This window comes from Cheilinus undulatus, linkage group 9 (assembly GCF_018320785.1).
Source record: "Cheilinus undulatus linkage group 9, ASM1832078v1, whole genome shotgun sequence".
Lineage (NCBI taxonomy): Eukaryota > Metazoa > Chordata > Actinopteri > Labriformes > Labridae > Cheilinus > Cheilinus undulatus.
In genome coordinates this window covers 35,598,726-35,611,042 of record NC_054873.1, presented here as the reverse complement: position 1 = coordinate 35,611,042, position 12,317 = coordinate 35,598,726, and the positions used below count along the sequence as shown (strand labels likewise).

The window sequence follows — 12,317 nt, the reverse complement described above, 5'->3', positions numbered from 1 at the left end:
CCATTAAAAATGTTTAAACCAAAAGCTTTAGAATGAGAAAAGAAAAAGACAAAGCAGCAGCTGTGTCTTCTTTTAATTGAAATGTCAGTTTATTAATGCAGGATAAATTAGTAGTTATGGTTACAGGGCCAGTGGCAGGTTTAGCCCCCTCACAGGGACAATGAGAACTGACCTCCCACTAAACCAGGCAAGTACCTCCACAAACACAGGCTGAGCAGCACGAGCACTCTGAGCGAACATATTAAGTGCCATGGCTGGCAGACGAGCCTGCGGTCCTGATGCGACAGTGAGAGGTCAGAGAGTTGTTACGCGACAAACATCCAATAGCAGTTTGATTTTCAAAACAGATCTACTGCGAGATCCGGTTTGAGAATGACAGCCAGCCCTGAACACACAGTAATGAAACATTATGGTAGTGTTTGCCTCAGAGGAGGACGTTGTATGGAGATTTGCCTTTAAATAAAAGAAAACTATCACTGTAGCTCTATCAGAAAACAAAAATACTTCAAGTGTAAACATACTGAATCGCTATTGTAGTCAGTCAAATTACATGTCACGTGTCATCAAACATGTATAAATAATGTGCAGAAACACTGTTGAACAAAAAAGACGTAAAGAGATGTGCTTCATTGAGTCTCTGAAGCATTCGATACTTCACAGACTGAAAAATTCAAATCAGGAAATCTCATAGCTTAGAGCAAGCTGAAGACAAGTGGGAAATGTGGTGCTTGAAGCTTATCTTATTTAAATAGAGGTTTATATTTTCATTAGAAACCGAAGTTGAGGAACAAATGTAACCACTTCATTAGTTATAGATGAAGTTCTGGGGCTTTCTATCATTTTACATGATCTTCATCAGCTGGTAGTTTCCATTAAGTTTCTTTTCTCATGTGTCTTGCAGTTGCTTTGAATAATATAAAGGTTGTTAGTTGTAACTCTTTCTTGAATGAATGCATGTGCACGTTTCAGTGTTGTCATATTACCCCCTTTAAGCATCAAAAACTGTTAAGTCCTCACTTGCTTCCTGTAGTGCAAAGAAATACATTAATATGAAGAATCTAACAGCAGCATATTGGAATTCATGTCTTCTGAGTATCTTGAGGACTTATATATCCTTGCTGGCTCAAACATGTTGTCAAATTCAAACAACATGGAGCAGTTTCTGTAAAGTTTTGGACTTAACTTTTTCAAGTAGACATGAAAAAGTATAAAGGGACCCATTTTTTACATTTACAATGTCATAATGTGGGCAAAATAATCATGTTTGTGACAAAAAGCTCCAGAACATCTACAAAAAGTGCTTAAAAGAAATGTGATGTTCAGCTCTCAATCAAGCACATCTCTCATACTGAAAATGTTAAACATGAATGTCGCTCAGACAAGCGTTCGCAGCTGTACAGGAACACTGAGGCAGAGATGATCAATTAATTGAACTTTTCCTTCAATAACAAAATAACCGGGCTCTTAACTTATAGACACACAATAAGACACACAAGTTTCATAAAAACACTGAAATGCATTCACACACTCGCATGCCAGGCAGGAGAACTATCTTCAAACGTCACTGTCCTTCATGGCGATCCAAAGCAAAGTGCACAATGGCAACAAAATGTACAGTCCTTCAGTCAGACAGAGTCGGCTCGGGGAGGGAGTCAGTTTCCTCACGGTGATGCAGGTTAGATGAAAAGTTCTTCTGGTGAATACTCTGTAGTGGCTGAGGGAAATGGGCTCTGTTGTCCTAATACCAAATCACACTGAAGTTGTAGCATTTGATCAACGTCCTCTATGGATTTAAATACTACTGACTAGATGCTTCTTTCATTAAATCTAGTCATTTATTTTTGAAGTCCATGAGAGGAAGTGAACCAAGTGCTGCGTTGAGAGAAAGCATACAAGATGGTACAGCAGTTAAACAGGGTTGGGGAGAGCTTATGGAGAGGAGTTTGACCCTGTGGTTGACAGGAAGATGTAGGTGAGGCGTCTCTGTCTATCAGCCCTCCATCCCAAAGTCCTCTGTGAACTTCTTGACCTTCAGCAGATCTTCAGTGTTGACTGTGGGACGAGTGGTGGACAGAGAGCGCAGCATGTCCGACTGCAAAATACACAGAGAAATACAAATCAGTTTTTAATTCTACTTATAGATTCCTACAGTTTCTCTTGGGGAAAGTGTAAAAAGTGCAATTTCAAGCTAATTCTGAGCCAAACTTCTGATTCATCAAAGTAATTTTAGCAGGATAGACCAATGTTTGTCATCAGTGTACAGGAAGGCATAATGGCCAGTCATGGCCCAATCAGCTGGTTACGACTGCTCAGTTGTTTGTAGCATTCTTAAAATTTTTGGTTGTAACACTTGTGTAGTGAGAGTTGAGTCAATTCCCCAACTTCAAGGCTTTTTTTTCCATGATTGACTCTAATTGTGCCTGCACAAATTATTGAATGGCATCTATGATCTCAATGACAAGCAGGCATGCTTGTTTTGTTTTGATTGATAACTGATATTTGAAACCAATATGCATTTATTATGACGTAAAAAATGTACTTAATGTAGCACAAGAATTTGTGCTACATTAAAAATTGCCTGATAAAGGAAAATAAACATTTTAGTCCAAGATCTGTCAGCATGAGAAATGGCATATATCAACACAGTAGAAACAGGTAAACAGGAGGAGATGCCATACATTCACTATGCAAGTGGCACCAAGGGATTAAGAGATACCTGGCTAGTGCTCATGTGACATCTAGCCAATCAGTCTGTGTTGTATACAGGCTGTGGAGAGGGAAAATAAAGCCAGAGGGGAAGGCACACTTTGCAGTGGAACCAAAACAGTGCACTTTTTGATTAACTTTATTGATTATCTGTCAAATAAAATGCCGAGACTGAGAATCAGCCAATTATCGGCCCCTTTAATCAGTCAGGCTGCTATTTGGTCTACCCCTAATTTCGACTGTCCTCCATGTTTGTTATTTATGCTTGATCATGCAGGTTTCTGTGAGATCATGTACATGGGGAATCTTCACTGTGAGATAATTTCTACAGACTGCAGGTGTGTAGTCTCAGTATAGCTGAGCTGTGCAGTGAAAGAGTTGAGTGGATTATAAGATGAAAAATATCATTTGAATGTGATGTTTTTAAAAATTGTCTTGTGTGTTGCCAGCTTTAGCGTGGTGTGGAGCACTGAGGTTGTGCCATATTATGGGCTTTACAGAGTGAGCACATAAACATTGGTCATGTGTCCTGAATGATTCAGTTGCAGAGTGTGAGCTGACAACCCACTAGGACTTTATAGAACTGGCTTGATATCACACAGTGAACTCAGGCCATACTCTGGATTCATCTCAATCTATATTTACATAAGCAGCACACTTGGCCCCAAGCAACATTTTCACACATTACTGACTATTTCCCCCACATAAGCCAAGGTATGATTTTTACTTCCCTATATCTTGGCCAATGTTCTCTGCCCTTGAACTGAGGATGAAGTTAGTAAAGAGGGCTACAGACTGTGGCAATGCATAACATCAGAGCTGACGGGGCAGAACAGCACTGTGCATGTGTAAGAGTGTATATCTGAGGCTTTGACATGTCATGCCTGTCACACTTCCAAAACCATGCAACACAATGTAAAACCACACATTAGGACACCAATGATATGCCATTTCCTGTGCAGTGTGAAGTATATGCGCAAAGGTGTGATGACAGTGAAGCTTCGAGATGGCATTGTTGGTGACCGTCGAGACCTACGGACTTAATTTGCATTGGCTGATCGTCTTCACTGGCTCAAAAAAATAAGATAAGGTAAAAAAAATAAGTAAACTACCATGATCTCAGCAATAATCTAATGCAGATCAGTTGTTTGGTTTGATTTTTCTTTATATCTATCGCTTAACTGTGTACCCTAAAAGTAATTCTTTGGCGTTGTTGTGCTATGTTAATGGACAGGTAGTTCAGTGTCAGTGGAATTATATGGTAAAGTAGTGGACTTAAGTGTCTCACCATGCAGACTATGGGCTCCAGAAGCTTGTCACTAGGCACATCCATCCAGGTCATCTCCAGGGCTGCAGGGTCTCCAGGGGAACAAGGAGTCAGGAGGTCGTCCACCATCACCTGGTTGTTGCTTCGAGATGGCCCGCGAACCTGCAGGAAGTAGAGCATACAAAACCTCAATGACAGTTTAAAAACTGTCAACCATATTTACTTTGAGGTTGAAAATAGATAAATAATTAATTGCTGTTGATTGTTGTCACCTTTTTGAAGTGCGTTGCAGACTGGACCTTTCTGACAGGCTGCATTAGAGCGTCCCGTACGATGATGCTGATGTCAGCGCCGGAGTATCCATCTGTTTTGTGAGCGAGCTGTCGCAGGTCGGCGTCGCTTAGGCTGTGTGGTGTGTTGCCGAGGTGAAGACGAAACATCTGAGCCCGAGCCGGCTCCTCAGGCAGAGGGATGTAGATGCGCTTCTCAAATCTGGCGTGTGACAGAAGACAAGCACATCACAGGTTGTTATAAACACAAAATGGCTTGCTTAAACACAGTGTTATAAGAGCTGTGGCTCTCAAACGGGTTGGACCATTTGAGATGAGGCCCCCCACAGCTTTCCACCTGGCCCCCAGAAGTTTAACAAATTCAGATGTAAGGAGAAAAAGTATGTTTTGGTGTTTAGGTTATTATTATTATTTTTAATCCCATCAGTTATTAAATCAGCCACAAAAACAATTAAGATTGAAACAATTTTATCAGGAATGCCTAAATGTGAGAGAATGTGGAGAGGGTGAGTGTGATAGGGTGGAGCTCCCCTACCACTGCAGACATTAATGTCACATCAAATATTGTAGCAAAAAAATTTTGAAAAGCAATTTGGGGACCGAAAAAGATCTCCCGTGACCCACCAAAGGGTCCTGACCCAGACTTTGGGATTCTAGTACTAAAAGCTGTAATTTGAAATTTAAAACATTTCAAAGAAAATAAATATATTTTGACAATAATTTGTTAATTTGACCAAAGTGTTTATTTAAGTTCCTTTGAAGTCCTGCACACAAAGTGTCTGTCAAAAGCTGCCCCCTGTACAAATATAGTTGAAGACCCCTGGTCCAGACTCATGGGCCGCCACCACCTCCTCTTTTTTTAGATTTATTTTTGAGCTTTTTTGCCTTCATTAGAGATAGATAGGACAGTGGATAAAGCCAGTAACAGGAATGAGAGAGTGGGGAAAGACATGCAGTGAAAGAGCCACAGGCCAGACTTGAACCCTCATGGTACTGTACATGGGACACAACCTTAGCACTAGGTCATCTGCACCCCCACCACCACCACCTTAATGAGAATTCATGACCAAAATATCATTTTCAACTATTTAATCCATTTAATGAAATGTAGTAATATGGACCGTAGAGGACAAAAGATGACTGAGCAAAGACCAGACAAGACAAACGACTTGTAGAAGTCCACAGAAAATTCATTTATCTGTGTTGATATCCCAAGATATCAAGGTAAATAGGTCAAGATCTCAAGACAGAAACCGAAGTTAACTTATTATAATGGCAAAATTTTACTTCATGTCCTGTTAAAACATGTAAATTTGGCTTATTTTTTAAAAATATCAAGATATTACACATTTTCACAGGAAAGGCAGCTTTTTTTAAACCCAAGATACTGAGATTAAAAGGTCAAGTTCTTAGGCAAATGACTGAATTCAATAGAAATTTTGAGGAATTACCATTACATGGCAAAAAACAGCTCTGCTATAACAAGATACCAAGGTAGAGAGCTTGAGAAAAAACCTTACTTATCTTGGCAAAATTTCACTCCATTTCAGGTTAAATTCTCGTTATTTGTGAGAAATCTTGAGAAATTATTACATTTCCACTGAAAACTAGCTTTGTTATCCCAAGAAAAGACAAACTTTATGTATGCCTGAAGGGAAATAAAGTAATTCAACGAGATCACGAGAAAACAATCTTGATTTCCTTGTTTAAAAAAAGGATACATGAATGTATACCTGCTTAGGGAATACATACATAATGTTCTTTTTGCTCTATTTTCACTTCATAATCCACTGACTTCAGCTCCATGCCTCAGTTTTTGGTTCCAACCCACCAGTTGATAATCACTGCTATAGAGTGCATGAAAGAGCACTCGGGGGCTTATTTATCGGCTGAAGACTATGTGTGAAAGTAATGTAGTGACAGATTAACTTTGAAGCTATAAGATATGGTAGTAAATAAAAAATAGCTTTCTTTTGGATACACTTAAATCCCAGAGACTGCCTCATATAAAAGTGGAATTGCCATCTCTAATAAATAACATTAAGATATTTTTTGCTGTTTCAAACTGAAACTATCAAACTTTTATTCCTTCCTTCAACAGGATACATCATTGTGTTTTAAAACTTGATAGTTTCTCCATTTAGGTTCTTACCCTGGTTTATGTTTTTATGGAACAGTAAACCTGCATATTCATATTCCTTTATTTGTGATCATTGCAGTATCCACAATTCATACCCTGTGAGCCATTTTATCTTGACTTTATCAGGCTAGCTACTTTACTCTGGTCCAACAAAGAAGTACCAGACACCTGCTGGTAGCATATCCAGGTTTCTAAAAGCATCAGACAATGCTCACATGCAGATAATTTACTGGGGAAACCAACACAAAAAACCCCACCAAGCTATAGAATATCTATTATTTGTCTTGGAGAACACAAGTGTGCGCCAGCTGTGTCACATGCTGTGTGTGTCTGATTTGGGATCCTCCCACTAACATGAAGTCACTGTGTGCAAGATGTAATGATTTGCTTGAGTGAGAATTTCACAAGGTAGTGCCAAAGCTGACTCCACTATGAGTGCTTATAATGCATTACATGTTGATATTAACATCAGTGGCATTTAGATCCCCAAAATAACAAACAGAAGGACACAAATAGAGACACAGTGATAGAGCACAACTACAGAGATTTCTCCTCTGACTGACAGAGATCCTCTTGTGTCTTTGTGGTAAGAAACTATGTTTGTATAATACTATTATCAAAAACACATTCAACCAGAGTAATGAAGTGATCTCTGACCTTCTGCGGATGGCAGCGTCTAACACCCAGGGGATGTTTGTGGCTCCCAACACCAAGATCCCATCGTTGTTGTTTCCCACACCTGCAAAGCCAAACAGCTTCAGTGAACTCATCATGGACACTTCAGGGTCCTGCATTCAACATTTACTGTGGCAATTTCCATCTCCCACTACAGAACATTCTGTTTGTAATGAGTTTGCATGTTTTTCACTCTGTACCAGTCAGAAAGTTCTCATCAGACTCACCTTGCATCTGCACCAGAAACTCTGTCTTTATGCGACGTGCTGCTTCGCTCTCGTTCTCGTTTCTGGAGCCACACAGTGAGTCCACCTCATCGATAAAGATGATAGAAGGTTTGTGCTGGCGAGCCAGGTCAAATAAGTTCTTCACCAGCCTGGGGGACACAGAGACAGAGAATGATGTGAAAATGTTTAGAAGCTGAAATGTTGATGTAATAACTGGGAAGTCTGACATCTCTAATTATATATGCATTTAATTCACAATCATCTCTCTGAGTGCTCATGGCTATTAGCTCTAATGTTGTTTCAAAGGCTCATCTGCACAGAGAGGGGCACCCAAATATATGCAAATTAGCTAATTTATATACATGCAGCCTAGCAACAAGACATTATGTTCTTGCAGCTCAGTTAGGATGACCTAACGATCACTCGGAGTTGTTTTTGAATATTGTATCGAATATTTTTGCACCTTTAGCCACAACAGACGCTGTGCACTATTTTTGTGAAACTAGTCTCTAGAGTGTTGCTAGACATCACATCTCACAGGCTGAGTGGGAAGAACAGCCAGCTTACAGAACATTATTACAATGTTTATAAGCATTTTCTAAAAAAAAATCTGTGCAAGTAAAACAAGAAGTTTGTTCATAAGTATGTCTGTTTTTTATTACCTCAGAATCTTTTTAACTTATTTTTTCAACAAAGAGTAAGGTTTCTTCTGTAAATGACTTAAACATTTAAAAAAGATATTCTGTTGGATCTCCCTGTGATGACACTTCAGAGCAGAGACGTACTTCTCACTCTCTCCCAGCCACTTGGACATAAGGTCTGAGGAGGACACGGAGAAGAAGGTGGAGTTATTGGCCTCTGTAGCCACAGCCTTGGCTAGATACGACTTCCCCGTTCCTGGAGGACCGAACAGTAGGATGCCTCTCCATGGAGTCCGCTTACCTGAGAACCACAAACAGACATTGTGTTAGTCACATGATGTATTTAATAAGTAGTTTAGTGTCCAATGACCTGCACTAGATGTTTAGCCTGAGCAATATTTAAAACCAGCTCAGAGATAAGAATAATTACATGAACTCAGTGAAAACTGTAACAGAAAATAGTAACATCAGTGACATTATTATTATTGATAATGACAGACATGAAACTTGAGAGTTGATTTTGGATATTCTAAGGTTACTGGTTGCAGTTACTTAAAAATAGTAAATAAAAAACACATATAAGATGTTAGAAAAAAGCTCCTAATTCTATGGTGACTACATAGGCCCAAAGCATCCAGATAATCATAGGCAGACCTTAAGTTTTTTTCATATCTACCAACATATTTGATGACTCATTTTCAAGGCTTTTATCAAAGTTATCAAAAAATTAGTAATGATAGTAAATAAAGCAGTTTTAGGTTAAAATCTGTCTCTGACAACCCAAAGAAAAGACACTGAGTACAACCACTTCAAACATCATATCCATCATTTCATTCACAATATTTTATGTTCAGTTAAATTAAACTCAAGTCTGTTCAACAAAAAAAGTTTTTAAAACCATTAGACTCAAAAATATGAGGCTTAATGATAAAATCAATGTCTCTTTGTCTTTGGAGGGTTACACAATATCACTCCTATGCCCTTTCCTTTCACCAATCTTTCATCTTTTAAAGAGGACATTTACTTCTTGTAGCTCCAACAAAAGCTTGCAGTAGTAGAACAGCCCACACTTTGAGGTTAAAGCCAAAAACCGACTGGCTGTTGGATCATTCATATTCCCCATACAATAGGCTGTTATAAATCATTTACACAGAGAAAATGCCCACGATCAAGACTGATATTTAAAAAAATCATAGCTGTAAGTAGTGATTACTTAGAGTTATCAGTCTCCTACAGCCTGAAAATAATGACACTGTGTCATAAACATAAAATATTCAAGAGAATCCAATTTAACCGTTGCTTCAGTTTGTTCTGTCTGACCCACAGTCCAAAACCCGAAGAGATTTACAGTAACTCAATACACACAGTGTACAATAATCTCAAAGTCTTTTGCTAAATAAGGACCAAACAACAAAGGTATGGCTGAATATTCAGCTGATTCATCATCTATACTGCTTCTACTGTTGAGGGGGCAGGGGGGATGAAGCCATTCCCAGCTATCATTTGGTGAAAGGCAGGTAAACCCTGGACTTGCTGCCAGCAAATCAAACAACCAGGACACCTTCAGTCAATTTAGAGCCACCCATTAACCCAGTGGGCATGTTTTTGGACTGCGGGAGTAAGCCATAGTACTGGAGAGAACCCACGCATGCACTGGCAGAACATGCAGACACCACACAAAAAGGCCCTGTCTGACCAGGATTTGAGGCAGGATCCTTATTCCTGAGAGGCAACAGGGCTAACCACTACACCACAGTGCAGCCCTGGCTATTCCATTGATTGATACATTTGTGCAACAACTTGTTATAAATAGATTTTTACTGGACGCAGCAGAGTCGTGACGTAAGCAAGCAGCAACAAGAGGCCGGTGCAATTATGGCGGAAGACATTAGTGTGGATGCTGCTAAAGTGTCAGTTTTGTCAGAACTTGACAACATTTCTTCATTAAAAGAAGAACAAAGAACAGCATTGAGTTGTTTTTTTTGTTTTTTTCAAAAACAACAGAAGTTGTGTACTGACACGTCACAACACAATCACCATGATGCAGCTTTTTACAGCTCTAATGGAGTTTACTCCTTTGGTAGGGGCACAGCTCACTGGTGGCTATGTCACATGTTTTGTTGCTCTGATTGGCCCGTAAAGATGTGACAGACAGAATGTTCATCCATTCACCCTCCAAGTTTTTTTCAAAGGCTCTGCCGTTTCCCAAACGCTGTGTATGAGTGGTTTGTGTTTCACACATCCATCTGGCATGCCAGGTTACAGATTTAGAGGATGAGGTTCTCACAGTACCTGTAAAGAGGTGAGGGAATTTGATGGGCAGGATGACCGCTTCCTTCAGAGCTTCTTTTGCTCCCTCCAGTCCAGCCACATCATTCCACCTAACATTGGGCTTCTCCATAACAATGGCACCTGAACATACAAACAGATCATGATTATCACTTAAATTAAGAAGAAAACATTAACATAACTATAAATTACAAGAAAAGAACAAATCAGACTTGAGAATGCCACTGAATTGACTAATAAAAGCATACAAAGTTGAATTTAAGAAAATATCTTTACTTCAGGTTCAAGTGTTCAGCCAACCATGAAATGTTAATCATTCAAGAAGGCCATGCCAATTTTGAACCGCACAAACATCCTTTCAGCTGGCTTACTTTGCCTGTATAGACTTGTAGCAACAATATAAGCTTACTCACCCATGAGTTGCTCTTGGAGTTTCTTCTTCTCTGGGTTTTCACCCTCACTGTCACTATCACTCCTAAATCGACATAAACACACAGAAGGGTCAACACAAACAAAGCAAAGCTTATAAGTGTACGCATTTTCTGTCTGACAGGTCAGAAGATAAACAGCATACTTGTCATTGCTCTGTGCCTCCTTGACAGGCTTTTTGCCCTGTTTGTCTTTGTTTTTCAGATAGTCTTTCAATTTCTCCGCCCGGTCCAGGTACTGCATACACTTAGCTCGTATACTCTCCTTTGCTTTGTCGCTGTGGGCCTCATCTGGAGAAAACAAAAGTCCAAACAAGTTATGAATTATAACAATGTTTGCAGGAACAAAAGCTTCAGACTAATTTAATTGCCTGTCAAGCTGCTGGACTTACATTTGATGGCATGTAGGAAATACTCCACAGCATGCTGGTACAATCGCAAGGCCTCCTCATAGTTCTTTGCCTTGTCTTCCTCTGTGGCTTTTGTCACAAGATCAATCGCTTTCTGCAGATGAAAACAGTCAGGAGGAAGATGAAGATGTAAAAAGTATTTGGAGGAGGGGGGTGGGGCAGGTGGTGTTCAAATAACACCTGATTTTTCTGTGATCTATGCAGCAGACAACAGGATTGCAGTACAAAGGCATGCATAACTGGCAGTAGCAATATGGTTAACCATGCCACTTAAATCCTCTATTTTTCTTTACTTCAGAATATATTCATGAAAATAATTTAAGGAGACAACAATCTTAGATTTTTAAGCACCAACAGCCAACACTGACCCTATATTTCGTAGCTGCTAATCAAATTTTCTGAATGTAACTGATCTTCATATCAGTCTCCACCTGTCACCACTCGAGCTTTAGCCAAAACAAAACAACAAACATGGATAACTTACGATACAAGATCCTTCCAGTATCACGGACTGAATAAGATCATTTCTGTTGAACACTGAGCTAATAACCAGACTAAAATCATAACAGACCCTATATTTAGTTGATATTACCTGATGTGTGACGGTGGCCACAGCCCAGCTAACGGTGCTGCTACCGTTATAAACATTCTCCCGGAGAGGTTTATCGTTAGCTTAGTTAATGTTAGCTCTGCATTATTTCATTAGCCAAAGTAGAATTCTATAAAAATATCTGTTTTGGCTGAGTGACTTGCAACAGACCTGCGTGGAAATGAGTAAAGATACTGTTATTTTCAATATAATATAATATTTTTACGGGATGTTGTCTTGTTCACTGCGTTAGCTGGCTTTAGCGTCAGCTGTTAGCTGCTGTATGGGCCAACTTATAACAAGCTACCGTCGGCTAGCTAATATCAGCCTACCTGTAATGTTGACGTTGTCATTTCATCTCCCTCTTTTGCTCTCCGCCCAGATTACTATCCTCTGACCCTCCCCAAAAGTGGATGTTTCAAGAGCTCGTTAATAGCCTTATGTGGTGAGGGGGCAGGCTGATCTTGACATGACAAAACCGTGGCTATTACGTTTGCTAGCAAGTGTGATAGCTCTGCCTCGACCTTACAAAACCACAGCAACAACACTGCGGCTAGCGAGTAGCTAGCCGAGGAGACGTCACTTCCGGTTGATGCTTTCAAAATATACTGGTGTAGTGGAGTGTCATTTACCTTTGAAAAGACAAGAATTAATG

At 39.7% G+C, this 12,317-nt stretch overlaps 1 protein-coding gene across 1 annotated transcript; it reads right to left on the bottom strand.

The window, feature by feature from the left end:
- Positions 1 to 76: 76 nt before the first annotated feature.
- Positions 77 to 12,207, bottom strand: vps4a (vacuolar protein sorting 4 homolog A). The gene is made up of 11 exons (XM_041795373.1): positions 11,995 to 12,207; positions 11,056 to 11,167; positions 10,810 to 10,954; positions 10,649 to 10,710; positions 10,239 to 10,358; positions 8,091 to 8,247; positions 7,306 to 7,454; positions 7,061 to 7,142; positions 4,246 to 4,465; positions 3,995 to 4,135; positions 77 to 2,092 (listed from the first exon to the last, which is right to left on the bottom strand). The coding sequence occupies exons 1-11, from the start codon at positions 12,013 to 12,015 to the stop codon at positions 1,991 to 1,993; spliced, it is 1,311 nt and encodes a 436-aa protein (XP_041651307.1). The 5' UTR covers positions 12,016 to 12,207; the 3' UTR covers positions 77 to 1,990.
- Positions 12,208 to 12,317: the final 110 nt, after the last annotated feature.

Coding starts and splice junctions, on each gene's coding strand:
- vps4a (XM_041795373.1), bottom strand. CDS start 12,015: ATGACAACGTCAACATTACAG. Junction 7,143..7,305: donor GTTTCTGGTGCAGATGCAAG/GTGAGTCTGATG, acceptor TTGGCTTTGCAG/GTGTGGGAAACAACAACGAT. Junction 2,093..3,994: donor TGGAGCCCATAGTCTGCATG/GTGAGACACTTA, acceptor TGTATTTTGCAG/TCGGACATGCTGCGCTCTCT.